Raw genomic sequence first — 27,200 nt, 5'->3', positions numbered from 1 at the left:
TTAAATTTATACTTCTTTCTACCAGTCTTAATGCACTTAAGTGCAGTATACGGTATACCAATAGTTTATGAATATGAAAAATATAATATAATAATTTTTTTTAAATTTATAGTTCAATTTTTAAATTGAGGTAATAATTCATAGTTACCTAGGTAAAATTTCATAGTAACAAAAAATAGTTAATAGGTCTCCGGTCAATATTGTACTTGTATCAGATGATTGTGATATACCTATACTAGTATATTATTGTGTTCTTCTTTAGTTTCTAATGAAAACATTTATATGTAAAAACTGTATATTATTAAGTGGACATTATCATTACTGAACTAATAATCATTTTCATTATTCCATCTATTGCTCTCTATATTACTTTTGTACATTCCATATAACAATATAGTTAATAACTATTATTAGTCATTGTTTTGTTGTATCTTGTTTATTTTAAAGTGGATTACCTACCTACCTACCTAATTATAATAATTATGTGACTATACTTAATGTATATTATAACCAAAAACAATTTTGTTTATCTTGGTACCTACCTAAATATGTATGTTATGAATCAATTTTAATTGACTCTTAAAGGCGTAGACCAATTAATCAGATTTTTTTACTATGAATTTTTATAATTAGATCAATAAACCTATTTAAAAATAGTAACAAACAAACACTTTAAATTTTAATAATACTTAAAGCAAATTATAGAATTGGACATGAAGCACATTTTGCAAATTCTGAAAGGAATTGTCTATCTTGCCTTATCATTAGTTTCCTTAATTACATTAAGAGTAAACATTACTTCCACAATTGTTTGATAGTAATTTGTTATTGAGATGTCCAGCTCTATTTGATAAGTACATTCTGAGGTATTAGATTTTTAAGTGCAACCATTAATACTGAAATTGTAACAAACTGGGGTACATGTTAATTTTTAAGCTTGTGTAGAACAAATGATATTTATAAAAATATTTTTTTTGTAGGTCGACATTGCTCATTAAATATTATTCAATGCAAATCATCAATATGTACAAACCAATTCGTCCAAGGAGAAACAGCTTACCAAGCAATGTACATAGAAGTAAAACAAAAAATTTACCTAAAGCAGAATCCAGTCCAACTAAAAATTCTAAAGTGATTCATGAATCAAAAAAACCCAAATCAAAAACGCCTATTTGCGTTAAACAGCTTAATTATAATGAATCACATACAAAGAATGTTAGAAAATTTATGGATCATAGTTTGTCGGATGGAGATGAAATTATAGACGATAAAGCAAATTTTCATAAAGTAGCTAAAAACAACCAAATAATAAAAGATAAAAGACCTCATATGTTATGTTCCCAGCCTATTGACACTCCGAATAGATATCTACAAGAAGTGCCATTACATCACTCTCCCCCATCCTACGAATCCCCACAAAAATATGGTCCTTACAAGAAATTTAAAGAAGATGATATAGAGCAATTGGTTATTGAAAAATATGCCCTGCTCAAACAACTCATGAACATCGATGAACGATGCAGCTCACCTAATGGTGATAACTTTTATGCTGGTGCCAAATTCAATAATTGCCCGTCTCCTGGAGATTTGCCATTGCCACCAATGCAATGGCTTAACTCTTGTCAAGCACAAGCAAAATCCATGCGGCAAAAATCACCTCTTATCTTCAACATAACTATCTAAGATATTCTTCAGAATCTAAATTTTGACAAATGTTTTTTTTTTTCATTATTATTATTTGATTTTACATTTTAACGCTTATTGTGATTTATTCACTATCGTATATTCCCCTCCGCCTTACTACATACCCCTCTTCCCCATATTCATGATGAAGTTGTCTTTTAAATATTTTCAACATTTTAGTTACAATTTATACATTATCATGTGTAATAACTTTTATTTTATTTTATCAGTCTCTTTTTCTTAACTAAATTTTTTAATCTTAAGTATCATAATTATTTAAATGTAATGTTTTTAATTGTTTTTAATTATTTAATTTTTTTTTTTATTGTTTTTTTGTGACAAAACTCTCATCATGGACTGATTTTTGCATCAGTATCTAGTCACTTATTTAGGTGAACTACAAGTTTATTGCAATACAAATATTAGTACATAGATAGTTATGAAAATTATTATTTTAAACTGCTATAATATAATTTAATTGAATTGCTGATTGGTTGTAATATTTATGAAAATCAAATCTATGTTTAATAAGACAATTTTTATACCTAGTTGTATTATCAATCAATGTGTTATGTCATCAGACCCACCCCACCCAATAATTAAATTAAAAAAAAATTATGTTAAGAAAAAATAATTCATTTGTTAATGTGATATTTGTGATAATAAAATCAGCGATTCAATTTTTATTTTTGTCAGTAATTGGTAAAATTTGTATTTGAATTAAAAGCTATGAAATTCAAAGAAAATATAACATAAACATATATATGTATCAGTTCAATCAGATATATATGGAACTTGTCATCGTTCCTTTAAATGTTACCTTTTAATTTAATATTTATTCATATTTTAATTTAACTACCAATTTTATAAATAATGAACATAAGCACGTGAAAAAAAAAGTTAAAACAAATGTTATTTCAAATACACTTTTTACCTTTCTCTGATATTATTTAAGTGCAATTGTGATACAGAACAATATTATTTTTTTTAAGGTTTACTTACCATAATTATATTACACATAGTGAGCCCGTATATGTGTTGTATCTTGTGAATGTTGTAACTTTTGAAAAGATTAAATGAATGTATAATGTTTAAAAGATAGATTGTTAAAAAAAGATGCGAATGAATTTAAATTGTATGTCAACCTCTCTTAAGTATAATTAATAAGTATTGTAGTTCAATATCACAGATTATTATATACTAATTGTTTTTTAAAAACTATTCCACCGATTGTATCAACTAGAATAGATTTAGTGTCTTAATGTGTTTTAGAGGTTGGTATGCATTCATATCAAAGATTTTCATACGATCAAAAATGTAAATTGCTATAAGTGATAACTTAAAAAAAAAGAATGTAAAACAGCAATATGTTGTTAACAATACATGCGTTTGTACTACATAATATGTCACTTATGCAATATTAATTTTTGGTATAGGTTTTCGCTATAAATAATATTGACATACAAAGTGTGTGATTGAAATAATGGGCACAAACCATATCCCATTGAACTCCTTATGTTGAGCATTAGGCATTAATCTGTTAAGGTAGATGGATAATGAATAATTCTTCAAATTAGTTTTAAGGAACACAGTATGTGTCTGTTTTAGTGGCTATCCTATTATTGTTGATATTATACATATTATAAGGAATGCGGCCATTGGTGTGATATTACTGTGTTATTTTTTTATGATAAATTATTTTATTATTGTTTAAAAATATATGTTAAGAATATTAATGTTGAATTGGAATTTTTTCTGTGAGACTGTTACAGTTAAAAAAATTAAGTATTCCAATCCATTATGTGTAAGATGAATCACCAATATTCAAATGTATTTTTATTTACTTAAATTGTTTTACAAATATCTTTAAAATTGTTATTAATGTTAAAACATTTAGTAGTGTTTTCTTTTTCAATTAGTGTAATAATTCAACTTGAAACTAATTTTTTTTTTTTATCATTAACTTTAGGAAAAAATGTAAAAACCAAAAAAAAAGAAAAATCAAAAAAAAAAAAAAAAAAAAATAGTAATAATAATGAAATACAGCCATTCCTAAGCTGTTAGTATTCCTTATACGATCTCATTCTTATAACAATACTACTACAAGTACACTGCATATATTTATTTATTCCTTTCTATATCAGTTTTGCCATCACAACAAAATTAGTTTTTCTTTAAAATAATTCAAGTCTAAAAATATTCTCTATACAGCACAAAAATAAAACTCAAAATCAATACAATTTTTCTCTTTAATAAACGCAGTGCATTTTTATAATTAATTAAACCGTGAGTAACATTCCGCCCGATATTCATGTATAAAATCATAATATTCATAATAACTTTTATTACTTAAAATTAATTTTTTTCAAATTGGAAATGGCTATTTATATTTACATACATAAATTTCTCCTTGTATTGAACCGATTGCAATAATATTTTTTCTGTATGAAAAAAAAAATATATTAAATAATTACACATGCAACACTAAAACTTTTTAAATTAAAACCTTTTTGGGTTGATTTTCATTGCAATTATATCGCAAGATGCAAATTTTTTGATTGAATCTGTTTTCCCATTTGTTAGATTGATTTTAGTAAGTTCTCCATTTTCTTCGCCAACATACACTATAAACTCATTTTCTAAATTCCAACATAATCTGGTTATTAGTTTTTGATTGAAAATAATTTTTAGTGGATCCTTCTGTGAATAAATTACATTTAATCTTAAATATATTCAAAATTAATAATTTATTTTTACCAACTTGATACACATTGTATAATAGTATTGTACAATCAAATTGAGTAATGATAAATATAGTAGAATTTTTGTGACAAAATTGTATATTTTCAATCATTAATGAATATCCATTATATGTTCTAACTTTTATTGCTTCTAAAACTTGGTCTTCTGTAACGCACAATTTAATAAAGATGTTGGTTAGAAATATTAATCACCGAAAGTACAAAAAAAAATAAATCATAAATTATGATAACAAAGCTCTTGCGGCTTAAAATTCTAGGTAAAAATTATAATAAATTAATTTAGATCTAAACTTAATATTTTTTATACAAATTATTCAAAAATTAAATATTAACATCTGTATTAAAATAATAGGTACATATTTATACTTATATACATTGCAATATTTTCTGTTAAATTTAAAATCAACATCAATAGCCAAGTATATATGTCAAGTTCATATTTCTACAATTTAATAAGAAAAAAAAAAAATTGCACGGTACAAGTAATAATCCTCTGTACTTGTCATAGTGGACTAGGCCTATTGGGGAAACCACTTAAAAAAAAACGCACCTGACACACAACCTCATGGGTGGTGTGGAATAGTGTGTAATTACCAATTTATTTTATTATTAATTAATAAAATGTACCTTTAATGTTTCTTGTTGTTCCGCATAAATGACTAGAAATTTTCCCATTTTCCAAAGCTACTAAAAAATGTCTGTTTGAATAATCGAAACATCGAATACCAACTTTTCCTGGAATCCCAACTAAGTACCTATAGATAAGTAGTGAGGTGTTTATTATTCATTAATTATATATAGGCAATATACTTACTACCTGCATAATTACTAACTATTTGAATTCAGATCTTAAATTTATTGATAAAACTAACAAAACCACTTAAAATAATTAAAAATGTAATATACAAATATGTATACATTTTTTGTTCAAAAATATCTATTGATTTTACATTTTGGTCAGTGCTAGAATTTTGATCATTTTTACAATTATGTGGATGTTCTGTTATTTTATTTGTTTCATCAGTGATCACTAGAGATTGGATTTATATGTAAAAAAAATACATATTTTGATTCTGACGTGATAAATTAATTTCTGCCAGTGATTACAGTTTTTGATAAAATGAGCTACATTTGATTTTACATATTTGGTCATAAATACATGTTTTTATATACTTCACAATTATTCTATTTTTTCTCCTATATTTAAACAATTTTAATAATTTAACAAGTTGAGTGCCTTTTTGATGTATACAGTGTGTTCCCTTCAGAGTTCAGACTGATTAAAGCTTCTCATAAGTAAACCAATAGTAAAGACTTATATAGTATATGTTGGGTCACTGGGTCAGCAATATTGACCGGACATATTTATGGCGTAGTTATATGAATTACATGCTGACAAACAATCATTATACTCAACGTGTTAAGCTTCTATAATATAACATTTTCATTTATTTCTAGATACTTAATCAGCTGAAGTATCTCCTTCAAATTTAGTAGCAAAACATGCAATATTATTCAATAACATCAGTCGAAGTTGAAAGATCTTTTAATCAATATAATGTATAAAGCAGTTTTATGACAGAATAAACAGTCATTTGAATTTGAAAATTTAAAATTGCATGTTGTAAATTGTAATCAAGATAATTAATCATTTATTATCATTATTATTATTTAGCTACAGATATTTATTTATTTTTTAGTATAATTTTTTCATTAAGATTCCATAAGATTTAATTAAATTTTAAATAATAAATTTGAATATACTTACATATCTTAAGTTTTTTTACACATATTTATTGTATATATTATTTTAGTTGTATAAATACATATAAATTTGAGCCCTAGTTACATGCTTATTTATAAAAATTATATCTTTTACTTAATATAAATAACTATGTCAAATTTTAGATATTATGACAAAAAATAATAATAATCACAGATATTTATTAAATAAATAATAAATATGAATATAATATGCCTATATTAGTTTTTTCAAATAAATTCTAAAATGCATTTTATAAATTGATTCACCTATTTCCATCGCATAAATTTCATTGAATTCTAATTAAACAGCTATTACAATGACCTACTCAGTGATAGGATCTATAATAGTTTATAAAAAAATTGAATCAAAGCCACTAAGCAATTTTTTTACTCATTAGAAACAGGAGAAGTAGGTATTGGATGTCAAACAACATTGTGGATAAATATAAATAATCAATAAATTGGTATGTGACTGCTTATTGTAATACAATTAGCAGAAGCATACACTGATGCTTAAACAAAATTTAATATTAGCAAAGGACATTTGCGTGATCAACTTTAAACTAACACTTAATTCTCCAGTGTGTATGTCCATTCAATCTATTAGGTAATAAGTATATTACGTACTTGAAAATTATTCCCGGGGAATTTAAATATTATTGTTATTATGTTTGTGCTTGAAAAATAAGAAGTCATTATAGGACATGAGAACACATCTTTTATGAATACAATAATATAACTTATGTACACAACTGTTTAAAAATATAAGTATACATTTTTATTTATATATAATATACAGTTACAAGTGTTACAACACATACACAAATTTTATATTTTAAAATTAAGAACTAATTTTATTGCTGTGTAAAATTAGTTATATCAATTTATATAGATGTACCATATTATTTAAATAAAATATAATTTAGTTACTTATGAAGAAATGAATTATAATTATTATTTTGAATAATTTAATTTCTGTTTACCTGCATATTCGCTGAGTAAATTTTATTTTGTCACTCATCATAGTTCCCACACACACATATCCATCTTTTCCGGCAGTTATCAATACCACACGAAGATCAGATCTCACAAACCATAATGATTCAGATACAGCCTGTGAATGCCATTCAAGGGAGACCATAGACATATTGTCATTTGTGTTGCAAATCAATAATTCACCTGAAAATAATGTTTAGCATCATACATTCATTGATATATTATAGTAAATGTAGCAAGTACTAAGTATATCTAAAACAATAGTCTTTATCGGTAGGTAACGGTATCAATGTATCATATAAAATTGATAATAATTTTTGCAATCTACACATAGCTCACTGATGACATGTGAAAAATACAAACAGATAGTTCATACAAATTATTAAAGTAAACTCTATTAAATATTATTTTATGATGAGAAAGATGTCACATTAAATATTTTTAAAAAGAAAACTAACAAATAAATGATAAAATTACCATTATTACTGTATTAATTAATCACCAAAAGTTGCATTTATATAATTTAGAAAATCATGGATAATTGAATCCTTTGATGGTTTCATTGATTATCATTATATTATTCTTCTTGCATCTCCCTTATAGCAAAGTGGATGCTCTATTGACATGGATAGAACATTGTTTAATAATACCCACAAACATTTAATGTGGGTTATTTGGGGGTAATTGGTATGGGATCCAATTTGTAGGTTTGTAAATATGGACTTTATTATTAGTGCTTAACATAACAAATATGGTAGAATACAGTACCATTACTATGGATTTGGTGACTTAGGTGCAGGTCAAATTCTATACATATTAATATAATTTAGTGTCAGTCTTGGGAGCTCTCTTGTGAAATTATGAGATCTCATCAAAGATGTAATGCACCTCGGCTGGTTGTGGAACTGGTATAAAGGTTACGACACCAGTAAACTACATGTTGATCACTCAGGCAACGCTTATTTATTAACATGTGTTAAGTGTTAAACAATTACTTATAAATATTTTAAAATTGAGAAAATTATATTATAGTAATATTATTAAAATATTATATGTATTTTTTTTATAAATACTTGAACTGTTACCATTGTATAATCCAGCTGTTATTAGATATTCATTGGTTGGATGTGTAGCTAAACATGTTACACAAGAAGTGACCTCCAGCTTATTAGATACAGTACTGCCACTATTTTCTAAACTGAATTTCATATAGTTGACATGTTATAGTATTTATTATTCATAATCATACTATTATAAATATTAAATAAATAGGTAGTAATTTTCATAAAATTGGATACCAATATGGCAATAATAGAGATAATTTACTCACTCTGACATAGAGTAAACAAACACTGCATTTAAATGATTACACCACTGTGTATGACAATGTTCACCAGTAGCTACCATTAACTTGTCACCGCTACAATTCCAACCAAGTGCACTGATATTTTTCTTAAAAATCAATTCAAAACAAATAATTGTAGTACATCATTAAAAATTAATACTGTTCTGATATTAAAGACTTATTAAAATGTTCAATTAATTAATAAATATGAATTAGAACTTATATTTCACAAAAACATTGATATTTAAAATAATTCAATTAATATAATATGTAGGATATAACTACTATATATATAGGATATAACTACTGATACTAGTCTAAACTACTCTAATGACTAAAATGTATAACCATTAATATTACAATCAACCTCTTAACTAAAATCTTTAATAAACATGACTAATTATAATTTCTGAGAATAATTTACTAAGGTTTTTTTTACTAAAGATAACTCATCAACATCTCAAACTAATTTCTTAAACTATTCTTCATAGCTTAGCAAAAATTAATTTTCAAAACTACCAAATTTAAATTACTTTTTATTTATCATAATATTCATTTAGAACTAGAGAATAATAACAATATTGTTAAAATACAAATATACAATTAATAAGATCTTTTAATTTTTATTCAAAGCAGTCAAAACTATATTTGAGAAACTACAAATAATTACCATTCCAAATGTAGGATGTTGTCTTAAAGATACTTTAATGGTTTTGTCATCATTTATATCTTTCTGAGTTGTCTCTAAATAACTATTCATTTTTGGCCAGTCATCACATTCAGTGTTTAAAAGTCTTAATCCTTTTTCCAAACAGCCATTTAATGCAACAAGATCAATATTTCCAATATCAATGTTTTCAATGGCATCAGTCTGAGTCTAAAACATTCAACGGTAAATGATATGTTGTAGACACAATTGATGATAAATTTAACCAACTTCTACAGTTTTCATATCAACGGTATCACATGATTTGTCTTCAGTGAATAGTCCATTATATTGGCTTGATTTTTCAGTTTTCCTGTTTAAACAAATAATTAAAAATAATTGTACAAAAATATTGAATTAGTTTTCTAACATACCCCCTTTTATGCGTTTCAGTGTGGTTAAACCCAACTACATTCACTGGACTGTCACTAAACATTATATTTTAATTTTAAATATATTATATTGTCACAATTCCTGATATTTAATTAACAATATAATTTATCTAGGTAGGTCAGTATAATTTAAAATGTAACGCTACAACAAATCAATGATACAGTTGTGAATGTTGTTACTATGGTGATCAAAATTATCACAATAATTGTTAGGCAGCTATTTGTTATTATTCAATATTCTCTAATCTCTACCTTTAATAATTGTCAAAATAAAAAATACTTCAAATGTAATTATGTAATGCAATCCCAAACTTATTTGAAAAACACTCGCACATAATTTCTATAAAAAAAAAATTCACACAGATCATAAATATATTGTATACATGATACTCTACATGTAACTTATACTATTACTTATTGTAAAAATTGGTTTTTGTTACACCTCATAATAGGTAAGTAAGTAGTATAATATCGTATTTGGTTCCTAATTAAACAAAGTAAACTGTATAGTTTTTATTTAGTATGTAAATTAATTTTCAAGTTGATACATTTTTTTTTACCACGGTTTACCGTCGTTTGTAGGTGTTTATTTGTTTAATTGTGTCGATTTAATACTGTATTACAGCATTAGATCAATTGCCTCCTACCTGGTTACCTATCCAATTATTCATTTAGGTTTATAGGTAGATACCTATAGAAGTATAAAATGTATTATGTGTTTATATAATATTATGTTGGCATGTTGTTAGTTATTTGCTGCGATTTATTATAATAATTAATAACTACCAATTAAAGGTTCTCGAAGTAGTTGATGCCTGAAACATAAGAAAATCTGGCAAATAAATATATTTTCCGAATGGCGACTACAACTACTAAACTATCTATACCTAATTACTCTTGATTTACTAGGTACATCAGTATATATTACTATTTATTATTGCTATGGAATTCTTAAAATAATATGCCAACTCAACTAGGTAGTATATTATAATTTATAGTGTTTAACGTATTGTTACTAATATTATCGAATCATTTGAACGTTTAGTGTTTACTATATAAGTAATAGGTATAATACCTTATATATCCAATTATTATAATATTAGCGGTAAGATAACCAAAATTAAATAATGTACTAATAGGTATATGTATAATGTATATCTAATTTTGTCCAAATTTGAACTTTAAATGTCTAAACAAAAATTATGTACCTATATATTTTAGATTTTGGTGAGGTTAGATTTTTGGTATAAGTATAAACTATTTATGAAAAACTATATATGATTTTCAAACGTCAAGCATTACCTACCTATAAAAAATGAATATTTTATACGTTTTTAACTACGATTATCCAAAATAATTTTCAAATTTTTCAAAAATTGAATATTAAATGCTTTTTTTTTTAAATGTGATCATACATCTTTAATATTTTTAAATACCTATAATAATAGTATGAGGAACTCTTTAATAAATATTCAATTTTTTTCATCGTGTGAATATTTTTAATCATTAATACATAATATACATATTGTATAATATGTATATGTATTACTTATAGAAAAAAATGTCAAATGTTTATAAATAGCTCAATAAGAGTAAATGTTGAAAATTGTATATGTTTATAAAAAGCTAATTCCTATAACATTTAGTAAAAATGTCGTATCTACGATTATTTAGAAAAATAAAACAATAACGATTTTATCGAAAGCTGTTTTCGTGTACAAATAATCACTTTCCTAATTATTAAGAAAAGTACTTGCCACTTGGGTAATTTAAGTAACCCTAAGATTCATTTTCTTATCAGAAAATATGCTGAAGTTGAAAATTGAAGATTTATTTTTTATTTTGATCTTAAATTGATCACCATAAACGCTATTTTGAGTATAATATGTCCCACTATCCAGGTTTCTCAAATCTCAAATCTGATATTATAATCATGAAACTTATAGAACCTAAGAAATGTGGTTCATAAAAATCAAAATTAATACATTTGTATATCTGATTTGGAATCCTATAACCACTTAAACACATCACAAATTTTTGTCATATTCAATCAAAAACACATCATAGCTGATTTTTTTTGCCTTCGAAAATTAATAAAAATATGTATAAATTATGTATCTATCTAGGTATAATAACCAAATTTACGTTCTAAATTTTGATCGGTTATAATTGTATTGATTTTACAATGATATGTGGTTTTTTGTGTGTGTATATACAATAAGTAGTTAAAAATTTAGTGAAAATAATAACTCTCATAATAACTGGGAAAAAAAAATTAAGAAAAAATGGAAAATGTTATGCGTAAATCCAGTTTTTGACAAAATTGTTTTTTTTATCTGTGTGTTAGTCATAAATGAAGGTTACTTGAGTTATTTATCAAATGTTTGTATTATCATTTTTTTTAATTTTTTTTTTTTTAATTTGTAAATATTTTAAATTTTTAACTCTTTTTGAGTTATTTATGAATTATGGACATATGAAATTTTTTTTAAGTTTATTTTCTATAAACGATAAAAATTATTTGCTGGATAAAAATTCTTGAACATTTAATACAAGTTACAAATAGCAATGAAATCAGTAGGTATCATATTTTATTTAAAACCCTTACAAAATAAAAATAAAAATTGGTATTAAAATTGAGATTATAAGAATATGAATACGCCTTTAAAAATTAAAATCAAAAACAGAAAAAATGAATAACAATAGAAGCAATCAAAATTAAAAACGAAAAAAAATATTATTCAGTGTTACAAATTGAAAAAAAAAACGAAAAAATGATATAGTACCTACTAATAATAGTCACAAAAATGTAAACGTGAATGAAATACACGATGACGGAATTACATCTTGTATTGAATCCCGTGGAATATAGATACAATCTTCTTATTATATCTGTTGCAGTGTTGCTCAATTTATTAAACGCCAGTGCCGGGTTAACGAATATGCCGCCTGGGGGCAGATTTTAATATGCCGCCCTTTACATTCCTTATACCGTTATATTCATCATAAAAAAAAATATTTGAATAAAAATAGTGTTAAAATAGTTTAATTTATTAATTGATATACATTTATAAACAAATAATAACATTGGTAGTTTTAATTATTATTATTATTTAATTATTAGTACTAAGTATAAACATTTAAATACAAATTGAAATTCAAAACTTTTTTCTAGCTTTTTGTGAAGCAAATTCTTTAATAAAACTATTCCAATCCATTCATTGTAGCAAATTATTTTCAATAGATATTAGAGCCAATGATGACATCTTTTCATTAGATAATGAGGTTCTCTGGTAGTTCTTCACTCTCTTTAAAACTAAGAAAGACCTCTCCCCGCTAGCGTTTGAGCATGGTATAGATACAAAAAGTTTTAAAGCTATTTCCACATTAGGAAATGAATCATTTAACTTTGATTTTGTTAATGCTTCAAGCAAACTGTGCATAGATAATTTTATTTATATTTTATTTTATTTACGGCCTTTATTACCATACTCATCAAGGTGATTGGACATTAATGGATCGAATTTTTCAATTACGTAATTCTAAACAGCCGAGATAATTTCCATTATTTTTAGAACCCAACGTCTCATTATCGCCACGAAATGCAAGACCTCTGCCCGATAAAAATATAATTGTTTCAATTAAACGGTGTATTATACTTCTCCAATAAAGTTCTTTTTTTTCAAGTTCAATTTTTAACTCAACATCAATACCGGTAGTTATTTTACGTCTAGAGAACCATATGCGAATAGATTCGTTATGCGTCAAATTCTTTTCGTGTTGTTCAACTTTTTCAAAACATTTTTTCCAATCAGTAAATCCTGAATTGGTGGAACTAAACTATGTTTTTTTATTAGAAAAAAGAAGGCAGTAAAAACAAAATAGTGCGTTTTTTGATGTTGAGTATAGCAACCATTATCTATCTTTATTTCACCATTCAAAAGTTTCCTTTTGAAAATATCATATGGTAACTTCCTATTAAATTCGCCACATTTACGAATAGTATTATCAAAATTGATTATTTTAGGATTTGATTCAACTGGATTACGAATAATAAAATAATCAACCATATCAGAATTTATATCCCATAAGGCTGGATCTTGTGATGGACAAATTGGAACATTAGTAATTTCACAAGAGACATTAATGTCAGATTTCAAAGTTTCGTCATCCGGTTTCATAAAATTTTCAACTATAATTCATCAGAATCGAGTTTCTAGAAATTTTAAAATACCATACTATTTTAGTAACTAAATTCATTTTTACAATCCATAGGGCCGAATTTTTATATGCAGTAAATACATTTTAAAATAAATTTTTGTGTATCCAAATATATAAAATAAAAACATCAAACATAATTTTACGATAAGTATAGGAACTAATCAGCACATTTGTTGTAATTATCAAATCAGATAAATACAAAAAGAAACTTACATGCTGCAGAGTAGCAAACTATTTAATTATTAAAACAACTATATTAAATTTATCAACAATATTTAACAAATGCCATAATTAAAAATATATTTTAAATAATCCAAGTAATAAAGTTAGTGTAGTATTAATTTAAAAAAAATTAAATTACATTGAATACAACAAAAGTTATTGCATATGTCAAATAATTGTCTACAATTTATATTAAATAAACAATAAATAATAAAATGTAATGTAATAAATAGTATAGAATCATAGTCTAAATAGTATTATAAATTATATATTATAAATATATATTATTTATTATAAATATTAATTGCGACTTTATAATTAGTATTTTTCATTGTTGTTTATTAAATAATATAAAATACAATACAATATATTTAATTATTTTTTATTATTTACGAGTACGGAGTAGGTACTAATGTACTATTTTGTATAAATTTGTTATTTTGTTTTAATTATAAATGAATTATTATGTACGTTATTTTTTTACCTTTTTGAAGAAAGTTTGAGAAATAGTTTCTTTTTCTTTTTTCTTTTTTTCCTCAGCTCTTTTGCGATATTCAGCGCCACTTAATTTTGTTCGTTTTCCACTCATATTTATAAAAAAATTAACGCTTTTAACAAAAATGTTGCACTTTTTTTCAGTAATATTATGACTGATTACGACTAGTGTCGACGAGAATCGAGAGACGAATAATAAAATAATAAATAGTATAATACAAATTAAAAACAATTGCTTGGTAGTGTATAAATAAATCATTCGAAACTATTAATACTAAATATAATAATCTGTTGGTTATAAATGTATAATACAAGTATTCAAATACAAACACATTAATGTGTTGATTATGTGTCAATGTATTAGTGTGTACTGTTGTAAACATATCGTGTACAAATTAAAATAAAAAATAATACGATAATAAGAAATGCGTCGGTCATCCGAGCTCTCTAATAGTATGGTCTCGACGTGATAACTTATTGATTGACAATACACACGTAAGTCGTAATATAATATTATATTATATTACAATTATTATTATTTTGTTCCCACATTTTTCAATGATTAATAATAATTCTTCCTAAAAATTAGAATATATTAGAAATCTTAAAAACCTTCATTTTGGCCGTTAAAAAATTGCCGCCGGGGGCAACTGCCCCCTTTGCCCCCCTTAACCCGGCACTATATTAAACCTTTAGGTAATTCTAGTATTTACTATTTACAAAATATATTAATAACCACATTCATTGTGTACAATTTAATATTTTAGTCTTTTTACCTATCTATATAGTATTTCAGTGCATTTTGTTGAATCAACACCGGGTTTGACATTTTAGTGGTAATTGGTCAAAAAGTCTGTTTAAAAAAAGTTGGACAAAAATTCCAAAAATACAAAATATTTTATATAATTAATATTTAGTTTAAAATTTTAAAATTTAAAAATGTATGCAGTCATTATATATTATTATATATACTTTTTGGCTAACACTAAAAATGTACTCGGACTTTTTGTCCAACTTTTTTTAAAACGGACTTTTTGTCTATGGACTTTTCGTCCGCGATTCCATTTTAGTATAGCTCAAAACAGTCAAAACCTTTGTATTTATTAATTATTATCAATACTAGTACTTAGGATTAATAACAAATAATTTCTAATGATATAATATTTTATATTTATACTGTAACGTGTGTAACAACAATATAATAATATTTTATTCAAATACGACATGATTGTATTTAACATATTTTAGTCCTTATACTCATTAGTGTGTTTTTCGATAAAGAGAAATTAGGTAGGTACCTATACCTAATACCTATTAATATTTTATTAATGAATTAATTCACAAAGGCGTTATTAAAGATTCTGGGAATCATTGTTTTTTATCAGCAAATAAAAGAGATTGGATTCAAAAATAAAATAAAATGTAATTATAATTAACTATGATTTATGTATAAACATTTACACATTTTACACACAGATCATGTTAAACGGTTGATATACATTTATTTGTTTATTATGTATTATGTATAGCATTAACAAGAAATGCTTCAATGTACCTATACAACGTACAACATTATACCATAATATTATTACTATTACTTATATTAGTTAAATTACTTATTAGTTCTTACTTAGGTACCTATAGGCTATAGTCGTTATGAACTGTTTTTGTAACTTAATTACCCATATTATCCGCCAGACCTTGGACGACACATTTAAATTCTTCATATCTCTATCAACAACCAAATAGTTAGTTTAAAATTAAAATTTACGTCCGTATAGTAGCGAATGGTACCTACCTACTTGCCCACATTCTTTATACCCTTTTAAATAAAATCAATACTTTTTTTTTCAACAAACTTTTCTATTACCTACTTTCTATTATAATATTAAGGGTTCATTTTTAAATCTTCTATTTTTCTATCTTCTAATAATGCGGTTTAACGTACAAAACACGCGACTCATTTTAACTGACAAATATTTAAGTAATTATATTGTAATGAACTTGTATTATAGTGATAATCTAGATACTAATTCACTACCAGTAAATACTTAATTATATTTCTCATACAAATCAAAATTATAATAGCTTATAGAGTATAGACAATAGTACTGAGTAACATAATAATTAAAATTGACGTACTTCGTGATTGCATTAATTGAATTTAATAGGTATTTACTGAAGTTTATATTTTCAATTATGGGAGTACCTAGGTATAAATGTAAAATATAATAGTAGTTATGCCTCCATCATACCACTCTCTCGGTGTCGAGGGGGGCGTGACCCCACGGGTTTATTTTGGTGTAAATTTGAATAATTTGATCAGCCACCCTCCCCCAATAGTTAAATATTTAAATTACGGTTTTACCTCCAGTTATATTTTTAAAATGTATTTACTATTTATGTTCTGAATTTTTCAGAAATCTGAATTGATATTTATATGGTTATTAATTGTACGATTAGTTTGTGATAATATCGTAATTCGTTGCCAAGGTTTATAGATTATAGTCATTTATAATCTATAAACCACAGAATATATAAACTTTGATTCGTTGTAATGGTTTACCGCTCAAATGTATAATGTAGTGTCATGTTAAATGTTAATGTGTAATAGGAAATAACTTATATTGCAGGAGGCTACTATTCGCAACAATTGACATTCGATATAGTAAGTTGTATACTTGTATATTTATGTGGTAGTAAGTAGTAATAATAAAATATCAGAGCAGTAGTTATTTGCTGCACTGGTGCAATAAAAATAAATCAAATATCGAAAATTGATTTATTTTAAAAAACTGCTAAATTATCATAAACTATAGAAATAATTTTTATATTATTCGCAGTAGGTAGGTACCTAATTTAAAAGTCGTAGTAGTGGTTGTCATTATCAGTGTATCATAACCATGTGATAATCACAATAGATAACCCACGCCCGGCTAATGCGATTACAAGAGAGTTTGTGATATACAGATACTTCCAAAAAAAAAGTCACTTCTGCTATTCAGTTGTTAGTTATTTTCTGCAGAATATACTCACATTTTTGTTACAACGATGTTTTATATCATTGGAGTAGGTTTAGGGGACGTCAAAGACATCACAGTTCGAGGACTCGAAATCGTTCGAAGTGCTAAACGAGTGTACTTAGAATCGTATACATCTATACTACCAGAAAACAAACTTCAACTGGTTGGTAAATATCAATAAGTATTATAATACTATTTGTAGTTTTTGGACGCATATTAATTATTGTTTTTCAGTAATGAAATTAAACCTTAAATAGGTATCTGTCATTTACAGAGTTTAAAATGTAATTTATTTGTTTAAACATTCAGTTAAGCTACCAAATTCACTTATTGTATATAATAATATTACAGATTATAAATATATTTTGTTTAAATAATTAAACATTTTTAAATACTCAACTATTCATTGAGTCACACACATTCAGTTATAATAATTATTGCGGAGACCAAGTCTTATGAATTTAAATGGTAAAACATTGGTAGACTGTATATTTTTAATTGTATTCAAAAAATCAATTTATTAATACCAGCAAAATTTTACTTGCGTATTACCTGCGCTAATGAAAATTCATCAGACTAATTTTTTAATTTTCTTTGTGATAAAATATCATATAAAAACATTTTGTTTTTTTAAATTGTGTTCTAAAATTTACAAAGGTAATTTGTATTATCTCATTATTCATTAATAATGTGAGAACAAATTATAGTAGTATTATGTAGTAGTAAAGTTATTAAACATTTCTGCTTTTTTTTTTTTAATATACTAATACAATCATAGAAGTCCAGTTAATTTGCGATTGATTTAGGTAGTTTGATTGATACGTATGAACCTAAAATTCAACAAAAATTACTATAATATACATATTATTATGTAAACATGATAGTTAAAATTATACAATTTGTTTTATATAGGAAGAGTTTTATGAAAGGCAATTGATTGAAGCAGACCGAGAGCTAGTTGAACAAGGTGCAGATGAAATATTAGACAAAGCAAACGAGGACAATGTAGTCTTACTTGTGGTTGGTGATCCTTTTGGTGCAACTACTCATGCTGACATATTGTTAAGAGCACGAGATTTAAACATTGAGACTAAAGTAATTCATAATGCTTCTATTATGAATGCTATAGGATGTTGTGGACTTCAAGTGAGTTAATATTTAAATAATAAAATTTTATTACCTTCCTAAAATTTATAATAATAAGTAATAACTAAAGGTGTTCCGGGTACTCGATCATCGAGTCCAAACACCCAATATCATATTCAGTACCCGACCAATACTCATTACCTGGCGTGTTATTAAAAGTTGACTTAGACAGTATCCGGTACCCGGTGAACTATGATATTTTTTCCCTGGAATATAACCGGTACTACCCAGCTTACTGACTAATTTAATGATAAAAAAAAATGCATGCCCGCAATCAACCAAATGAAAATATTTTATACATTATTTTTATTATTTTAGAATAGTATTTTGCATTATTGCGCATTGGTAGAAAAAAGAAATAGGATATTTTGATGGCTATAGATACTATCTATAGCCATGAATATTTTCCAGATTTATTAATTATTATTATAGTTATAAAAGACTTGGTTTTAACTTTTAACAGAAATTTTTACTCAAATAATACATTGTACATGGTATTTATTTAAATTATTACTCGACCCAAACACGAGACTCGGTTTTAACAGACATTGCTACTTGATCAGTACTCGAGATTCGGTTTTAACAAACATTATTACTCGGCTAATATTTGGTACCTAGTTTGTTAATAAAAAAATCTACCTAATATTAATCTAATAATAACATAACAAACATATTTTGTACAAACTAAATATTAAAATATTAAGGACTAGAATTTACTTAAGTTCAAAGTTAGTCACAACTTTGTAAATTTGATATTTTCTCCTATTTTGTCATATCCAACATAAATATATTTTTAAATACAGAAATATATTTATAGCCTTTATAAACTATTAATTACATTGGAATAATTATTATGTTTGTTTTTTCTTTACTTATGTATATAATTTTTATATCAGTAAATTTAAATATATTTTTTTTTCTATTAAAATTATTCTGTTTGAAATATTTTCTTTTTATTTCCAAATAAGGAAAATGTTATGATATTTTATATAAATGTATACACTTTTTGTAAAGCTAGTTGTATATTTATACCTACCTTTTAACTTTTAAAACATTAGATTTCATTATTTTTTTATTTTTAATCAACTAAGTATGGTAATTGAAAGGGAAAAAGTCTGAATTTTTAAAACTTCAATAATTTTTATTAAATAGAAAAATGATAAAAATGTAACTCAGTTGTAATGAGTAGGTTGATAATTAAGCTAGCTTTAACTTAAAATATTAATGAGAGAGATTCGATGTCACACCCAAGTGGTATAACGATTTGAATCCACAAAATGTCGGTGTGAACAGTTTCAAAATTTCTATTTTTAACTTGTTGGTTGATAGCTCATTAAAAAAGGATTATCAAGTAGATACAAAATGTGAGCTTAAAAATTTTCAAAAAAAATTATTTAATTTTTCAGTTAAAAAAATAGTTATTTTTTGCTAGATTTTCATTTAGCGTGGTAGATTACCGAAATTGTAGAACGAATTTTGTTATTTGGGATCTTGTTAGATTCACATTGGCTAGGAGAAGTGCTGTGAAGATTTTTAAAACTTTATCTTCAATCGTTAACTCACTACAAAGCTATAAAGCTGAAAAACATAGAAAACGCCCAATAAAATGTGTTTCAATTTTTTTTTGAAGCTCTGTAGTGAATTAACTATAAAAGATAAAGTTTTGAAATTCTTGGCTGCACTTCTCCTAGCCAATGTGAATGCAACAGGACCCCAAACAACAAAATCTGCTCTTCGTTTTCAGAGATTTATCTCATTAAATTAAAATAAAAATGAAATACATTATATATGCATATATTTTATTTTCAAAATTTTATTATTACCTACTTTTTTCTCTATTTATTTTTATTTTTTTATTCACTTATATATATATTTTCAAAAATTAATAATCTTACATTTTATGTAATTTAAAATTTTATGTAAAACATTTGTAATTAGAATATATATATGTAATAAAAAATGTATTTTTATTACAAACATTTTGTATAGCTTAAGTTCTAGATATTCAATGTAAAAATAAATTGTCCATATTCTACATAATATAAATTATCTTAATTGTTGATAACCATTTATTTTTTTAATAATATGATTATTTTTTACTTTAGTTATATCATTTTGGAGAAACAGTGTCTATACCTTTCTGGACAGATAATTGGAAACCTTCAAGTTTCTTAAACAAAATTAACCAAAACAAATCTAATGGATTACACACCTTATGTTTACTCGGTGAGTCAAAAAATGTTTTAAATCCAAAATTAGCTATAATAATTGGCTTTTTGTAGATATTCAAGTAAAAGAACCAACATGGGAAAGTATTACAAAAAAGAAAAAAGAATATCAGCCATCAAGATTTATGGAAGTAAAACAAGCATGCTCACAAATATTACAAATAATAGACAGTAATGAATTTGATGGAGAAAATTGTTAGTAATATTAATTAAATATGAAATACTTGTTATTTATGTTTATGTACATTTTTTATAGATGTTACTAGAGAAAGTTTGTGTGTGGGTGCAGCACGTATTGGATGGCCAGATCAAAAAATATTGGCGGGCACATTAGCTGAAATGGCCAATGTGGATATGGGTTCACCATTACATTCAATCGTTATTGTTGGTACACTACATCCTCTTGAAGAACAGTTTCTGAAACAGTTTTATATTGAAAGCAAATAATTAAATATTTAATAAGGTTAATATGTAAATTAAAATTGTTTATTAAATAATATTTTTTTACAATTAAAAACAAAAAATATTTTTTTGAAAAAGTATTTATTTTTTTACCTTTTATAGTTAATTTAATAATATTAAGATATTAAGTACCAAGTGTTTCAAATTATTGATTTAAAGTATGTTATACTTTCAAGTTTGGTCTCTATCTTACAAATATCTAAATTTGTGTTTAATAGACAAATTTTTTGTTGGTAATTTTGACATTAATTGAATGGTTAAGTTATCAAAATTATATAGAAAAACATTATTTGGGTTTGTATGTTGTTTTTTTATGATAGCATTATTAACTATTTAATGACACAAAAATAGCTTGTGTAAAACTAAAGTTGGAAATAAAGCTTTGTAGAGGTGTAGAATTAAAGTGGCTGACCATATATAGTTGGGTGCGAAGAGTGAAGAAAATAAAGATATATGTATAATATTAAATTTTAAAAATGATCATAATTTGCTTAAAAATTGAAGTATTATAAAAATCAATGTTTAAACTCAGATAAATAAGTTCTTACTTTAAGTTTGATACTAAGTCAATTCAATTAATATTAAACCTAATGACACAAAATTGGTTCACTGATTTTAGCAAACATTAATAATACATTAACATATTAGTTTTTATCAATATCACTGACTACTTAATATATATATTTTTTTAAGTAACATACTAAAAAATAATTAACAATAGATTTTATATTGTATAGGCTGAACTAGATTAAAAAGGAGGGACAAATTGAGCAATTAACAACCTAAGGAAAGATTTGACTCAACAAATTTTTTTTGGTATCACTCAAAAAAGAATAACTAGAGAATTAACATTTTTATTTTTTACCAAATGTTTATATCAGCGGTTTCCAACACATGGGCCGTGGACCATATAATATTAACATTACTAATGTATATCTATATTTGAAATATTATTATTATATATGTTTTATTATGTATAAATAATATATATATATATATACATATATGTGTACTATAATTAGTCATTAGTGGACTTCAAAGATTTTTTATAAAATTGGTGGTTCACATAGGTCACTAAAAAGGTTGGGAACCGCTGGTTTATATGATTATTTTCTATACATGATAAAATTTCCAAAATATTTCAACTCTTTTTAGTTATATAATATAGACATTTGAAATTTGAAAATTTATATTTACTTATTTATTTCTATAAATGTTTATAAAAGTTTCATTCAGTAAAAATAAATTGAAAATGTAAGATCTCAAATAAATCGTTCTTATAGTTAAAAATAAAAATATTTTAAATACAAGTACAAGCATAGTTAATTTTTATTAGCATTTAAGTCGAACTTTAACAAATTTCTTCCTAAACTACGAAAATTTACATATTATCTAACTGACAATTTATAAGTTGTGCAATTTTTATAGTTAATACTTGAACATTTAATACAAAGTTCTTCATCAGTTTTTCATATAGAAACCAAAAATCTATAAACTATATATTATGTATACTTTTTTATCAACATTTTAATTTTTAAGTAAATTTTGGGTTATTTCATGTTTAAAATATGAATAATAATATTTTTTTATTATTTTATAAAATAAAAAACGTTATTCGTGAAGATATTAATCTTTTTCATTTACTATTGTATTTTGCACACACAATATTTTAAAATGCAATGTTTGTGGCAAAAAATTATTAAACCTAATGTTTTATATTAGTAAAATTAATTAATTAAGATACCTACCTAAAAATAATTTTAAAGAACATAACATGAAATATACTTAGTAATATAAGCTTTACGAGTACACTGTTTCCGCTTAGAATAGTTTTTCGTATACAATTATAAATCGTAGAATTAAAATTTAACTCGCCAACCACAATGGTTCACTTGATACCTATACCATACAGCATATCGATATCCTCGTCTTGCTCACCTTTTTCCTTCTTTCTGTCGATTCGTAAAAATGCTCCGATAACCTATGGAGTTACTCAAGGTACATAATTAGGCCCCATATTGTTTTTATTATATATTAACTCTGTACCTGCATCATTATTAAAAAGAAAATTATTCGTGTTTGTTGATGATATAGCACTAGTTAATTTCGAAGATAATTGGGAAAAATTAAAACAAACCGTCGACATAGATTTACGGTATATATATGACTGGATGAAAAAAATCTATTATCACTTAACATAAATAAATCGGTCTGCATGCCAATAGTTACAACTCGTTCACAGCTTCCTGTTGGACACAGCTTTATAATACATAATTATGGAACTGGTACGATAAATTGCAGCTGTAAACCAATTAAAATGGTTCTATCATTCAAATATTTAGGAATAACAATAGATTTTAATTTAAAATGATCAGAATATATCCAAAGTATTAAAAATAAAATATGGAGCTTAACTGTTTTATTCTACAAAATTCGATTTCTTAATAAATTAATCATAAGACAAATACTCGTATACATGGCATTGTGTAATTCAATACTACTATTATACGGCATAACATGTTGGGGAGGCTCTAATAGAACAGACATAAATACATTACATATAACCCAAAAAATGATAATAAAAGTAGTGTACTCTTTGCCATTAAAATACCCATCAAGTGAATTATTCAAACATACAAATATATCACCTTTCTATAAATTATATATTAGACAAATTTTAATAAAATCTATACAAAGCATATATTTAACAATTTAAGTAACAATGTGAAGAGTCTAATAACAAGTTTATGTGAAAACCAATTAAATAATACCAATGATATAGTAAATAAAAATCAATTGAAAAAGGTTATAAATAAAATAGTTAATGAACTAGATGAGAATGTGTGTATAAATGAAATTTTAAAAAGTGAATATGTATAATAATTATAATATCTTATCAGAATGTGTAAATGTTAAATTTGTTACTAAAATATGTTCTACTAAATTTTTGACTACTGTGTAATATTAATTAATTAAGTCGTATCTTTAATTGTATAAGTATCCTTTTTAAAATTTTTTTACTATTATAAGAACTCCGTATACCAGATACGAGTTTAGCTCAGTTGGTATACGTATCAGCTATTATTAATGTATTCTTAATGTAATAATTTACTTATTGTATAATATAATTGTAATTAATTTTGACTGAAATAAATAAATAATAAATAATAATAAATATTATTGCAAGCTACCACAAACAAAAAAAAAATGACAAATGACAATTATCGACAATGTTAAATGCAGATTGCTGCTATACTATTATAATAGATATGTTAAAGAAGTGTTGCATAGATAAATATTGTATAATGATGATTAGAATTAATTATTAAGAAATAATGCATTTAGTCGGTACGGGGCCTTTATTTCCTATGATGGGGCTTTTTTCCGGGGCTTTTTTTCCTAGGTTCATTATTTTTTTAATCTGATACTTTTGTTGGCACATTTTAAAGATTTAAAAATAATATTTTTTAATTGGGAATTAGGATAAGATCGATTACATATATATTTATCTTAATTTATGTATGTTAATGATTTTGTACTTAGATTGGCTAAAATAAATAAATTTCTAAATATTTTGTGTTTTTTGAATTATTTATAAACATTAAAAATTTAAATTTTTTTAGTTTTTTTCGATTTTTTTTTTTTCTATAATGACGATGAAAAATTTATTGCTGGGTAAAAATTCTTGAAAATTATATACAATATCCCACTTAAATTTGTCAAAATCAACTACAAGTATTTTGTAATCAAATAAATGACTAAAAGTTATATTGCCTGTATTATAATATACATATATACAAACGCTGACAGGCCGTCTCCTTTCAGAATCGTTTTTCTTAAACAATGATACCTATATTCATCGAACTAAAATTTATCATGCTCATTATAGTGACCCACTTGATACCGACTGTATAACAGACTAACAGAGCAATACCCCTTATAACTATAATAGCCTACCTACAAACTAAATACAAGTTACTTTTCCATCTGAAATTAGTAATATAAGTATTTTCTTTACTAGAGAAAGCGTCTTCAGAGATATAAATAAAAAACATACTTCATCAAAAAGTCATACGTCATTCATGTATGGCTCAAAATCTAAAATCGAGATAAAAGTGATAATATTATAATATCAGTTGAAACATCACCTTTCCTTCTATGGTTTTAAATCTTCCAATATTGAAAACATTTAAATAATAACTTACTACTAAATAATATCGTTATTTTTTTATTATAAGGTATCAAACTATAAAATTTTAGAAAGAAAGTGATTTATAAGATGCTATTAATGTTCGTTGCCCCCAAAACGTTGTCCTTATCACGTTGTAATTTTTTTGAATGTAAATTAATATTATGTATAGGTATTGACGGTATTGTATTAGTATCATGTCTATAGACGTGTAGGTCGTGAAGTACGTGCCAAGATAGGTGTCTATATTTACTTATTAATAATTACTACCCATATTTATATTGGTAATATTTGGAAAGTTATTAGATTGTAGGTAACTGATATATCATAGATGGATCATGGATATCTTACATTATGAGTGTTATTATGACGTAGCTCATATATTTGTAGTTTAAATTTGTGTTAATTTGCTATGGATTTATTAATGGAGGCATAAATAATACTTCTAAATGACTAAATACTTCTTTGCTTAAATTTTATTTACATCACATTATCACGGTGAATACTATTCCTGTGTATGATATGGACCGTGTTCACTATTTAGTTATTTTATAGTTTTCAATTACCAGTATTTACCGACTATCCGTTTTAACAATCGAGCACAAATTCTCAAAAAAAATCGCTATTCTTTGCAAATCTGAATTTTGTTGGTTTTGCAAATGTGCGTGTTTTTAGTTAATTATAGTACCTATGTATAATCTATCTAGTTATTCTAATTTTATTTATTCTATCTAGGAATTATATATAACCAAAGAAAAGAAAACATAGGCCATCAATTTTATGTTCAAAGTTTGTAAGTTTGTACATTACAATTTATTTTTATATTTTTAAACGTGTAAGTTCATTTTAAAACTTAAACATTATATATGTTATATTATACAAATGACAAATGATTTAAAACTATATTCTAACTTTTAAACTGTTATATTATTGTTATAGAAAAATTAGTTATTACATCGCGTTTATACTTCTCGTTTATGTTACATATTTTTTTTTCTTAAACATAATTATTATCATTAAGACTACGCATATATCGTAACCATTATTAAGCCATTAAGTCAGTTGTATGTATAATGTAAATTGACGATTTTCATTCGAGTCGTAACCGTAAACATTTTTAAAGAAACCGTCGTCCTTTATATTTTATATTCAGTCTTCTTATCGTTTATCTTTTATATGCACGTATATTGTTAAAAAATTCATATTCACCGCGGCTCCAATAGATTTTGTTCGAGTTAGATGTTATACAAAAATGAAAATAACATTGAAACTTTATTAACAGCAGTTTTGTTCATCATGATATTTTTAACGTAAGTACCTACCTATTTAAAAAAAACAATCTGTGCAATTGTGTGTAAAATATAATGTATACTTTTGTACGAGGCCACGAATTAAAGTATTTTAAAGTATAATATAGTATAATATAATGTAGAAAGTACCTACCTATATTTTGTTATTGTCATAATATTGTAACTACTACATTGTACTGTCTACTACTTGTTTACGAATTAAGTCTGAGTGGAGCAATAAATGTAGTGTTTTTATAAAGATTCAGTTTTTTTTATC

General features: G+C 24.8%; 3 protein-coding genes across 5 annotated transcripts in view; 2 read left to right on the top strand and 1 right to left on the bottom strand.

Moving 5' to 3' along the window:
* LOC132926851 (uncharacterized) overlaps positions 1–3,799 on the top strand; it is an 8,049-nt gene extending 4,250 nt beyond the window's left edge. For both annotated transcript variants that reach the window (XM_060991263.1, XM_060991264.1), the window contains exon 2: positions 981–3,799. In XM_060991263.1, the coding sequence (XP_060847246.1) occupies positions 1,009–1,683 (675 nt within the window). In that variant the 5' untranslated portion in view covers positions 981–1,008 and the 3' untranslated portion in view covers positions 1,684–3,799. The remainder of the gene's footprint in view (positions 1–980) is intronic.
* Positions 3,800–4,011: 212 nt separating this feature from the next.
* Positions 4,012–9,778, bottom strand: LOC132926850 (cytoplasmic dynein 2 intermediate chain 2-like). 2 transcript variants are annotated; one of them, XM_060991261.1, is made up of 10 exons: positions 9,631–9,778; positions 9,488–9,569; positions 9,221–9,427; positions 8,536–8,657; positions 8,291–8,403; positions 7,193–7,388; positions 5,073–5,200; positions 4,445–4,590; positions 4,190–4,383; positions 4,012–4,124 (listed from the first exon to the last, which is right to left on the bottom strand). In XM_060991261.1, exons 1-10 carry the CDS (start codon positions 9,690–9,692, stop codon positions 4,064–4,066), a joined length of 1,311 nt encoding a protein of 436 aa, XP_060847244.1. In that variant the 5' UTR covers positions 9,693–9,778; the 3' UTR covers positions 4,012–4,063. The 2 variants fall into 2 exon arrangements, with proteins under 2 accessions (XP_060847244.1, XP_060847245.1); XM_060991262.1 differs by lacking the exon at positions 4,012–4,124 and having other exon boundaries at positions 4,441–4,590.
* A 7,736-nt stretch (positions 9,779–17,514) lies between these two features.
* On the top strand, positions 17,515–21,522 carry LOC132927517 (diphthine methyl ester synthase). Its single transcript, XM_060992058.1, has 5 exons — positions 17,515–17,772; positions 18,522–18,755; positions 20,861–20,981; positions 21,038–21,178; positions 21,240–21,522. Exons 1-5 carry the CDS (start codon positions 17,638–17,640, stop codon positions 21,428–21,430), a joined length of 822 nt encoding a protein of 273 aa, XP_060848041.1. The 5' UTR covers positions 17,515–17,637; the 3' UTR covers positions 21,431–21,522.
* Positions 21,523–27,200: the final 5,678 nt, after the last annotated feature.

The sequence above is a fragment of the Rhopalosiphum padi genome, chromosome 3 (genome assembly GCF_020882245.1).
Source record: "Rhopalosiphum padi isolate XX-2018 chromosome 3, ASM2088224v1, whole genome shotgun sequence".
Taxonomy (NCBI): domain Eukaryota; kingdom Metazoa; phylum Arthropoda; class Insecta; order Hemiptera; family Aphididae; genus Rhopalosiphum; species Rhopalosiphum padi.
Note: the sequence above shows the minus strand (reverse complement) of the source record. Positions and strands in the feature narration are given on the sequence as shown.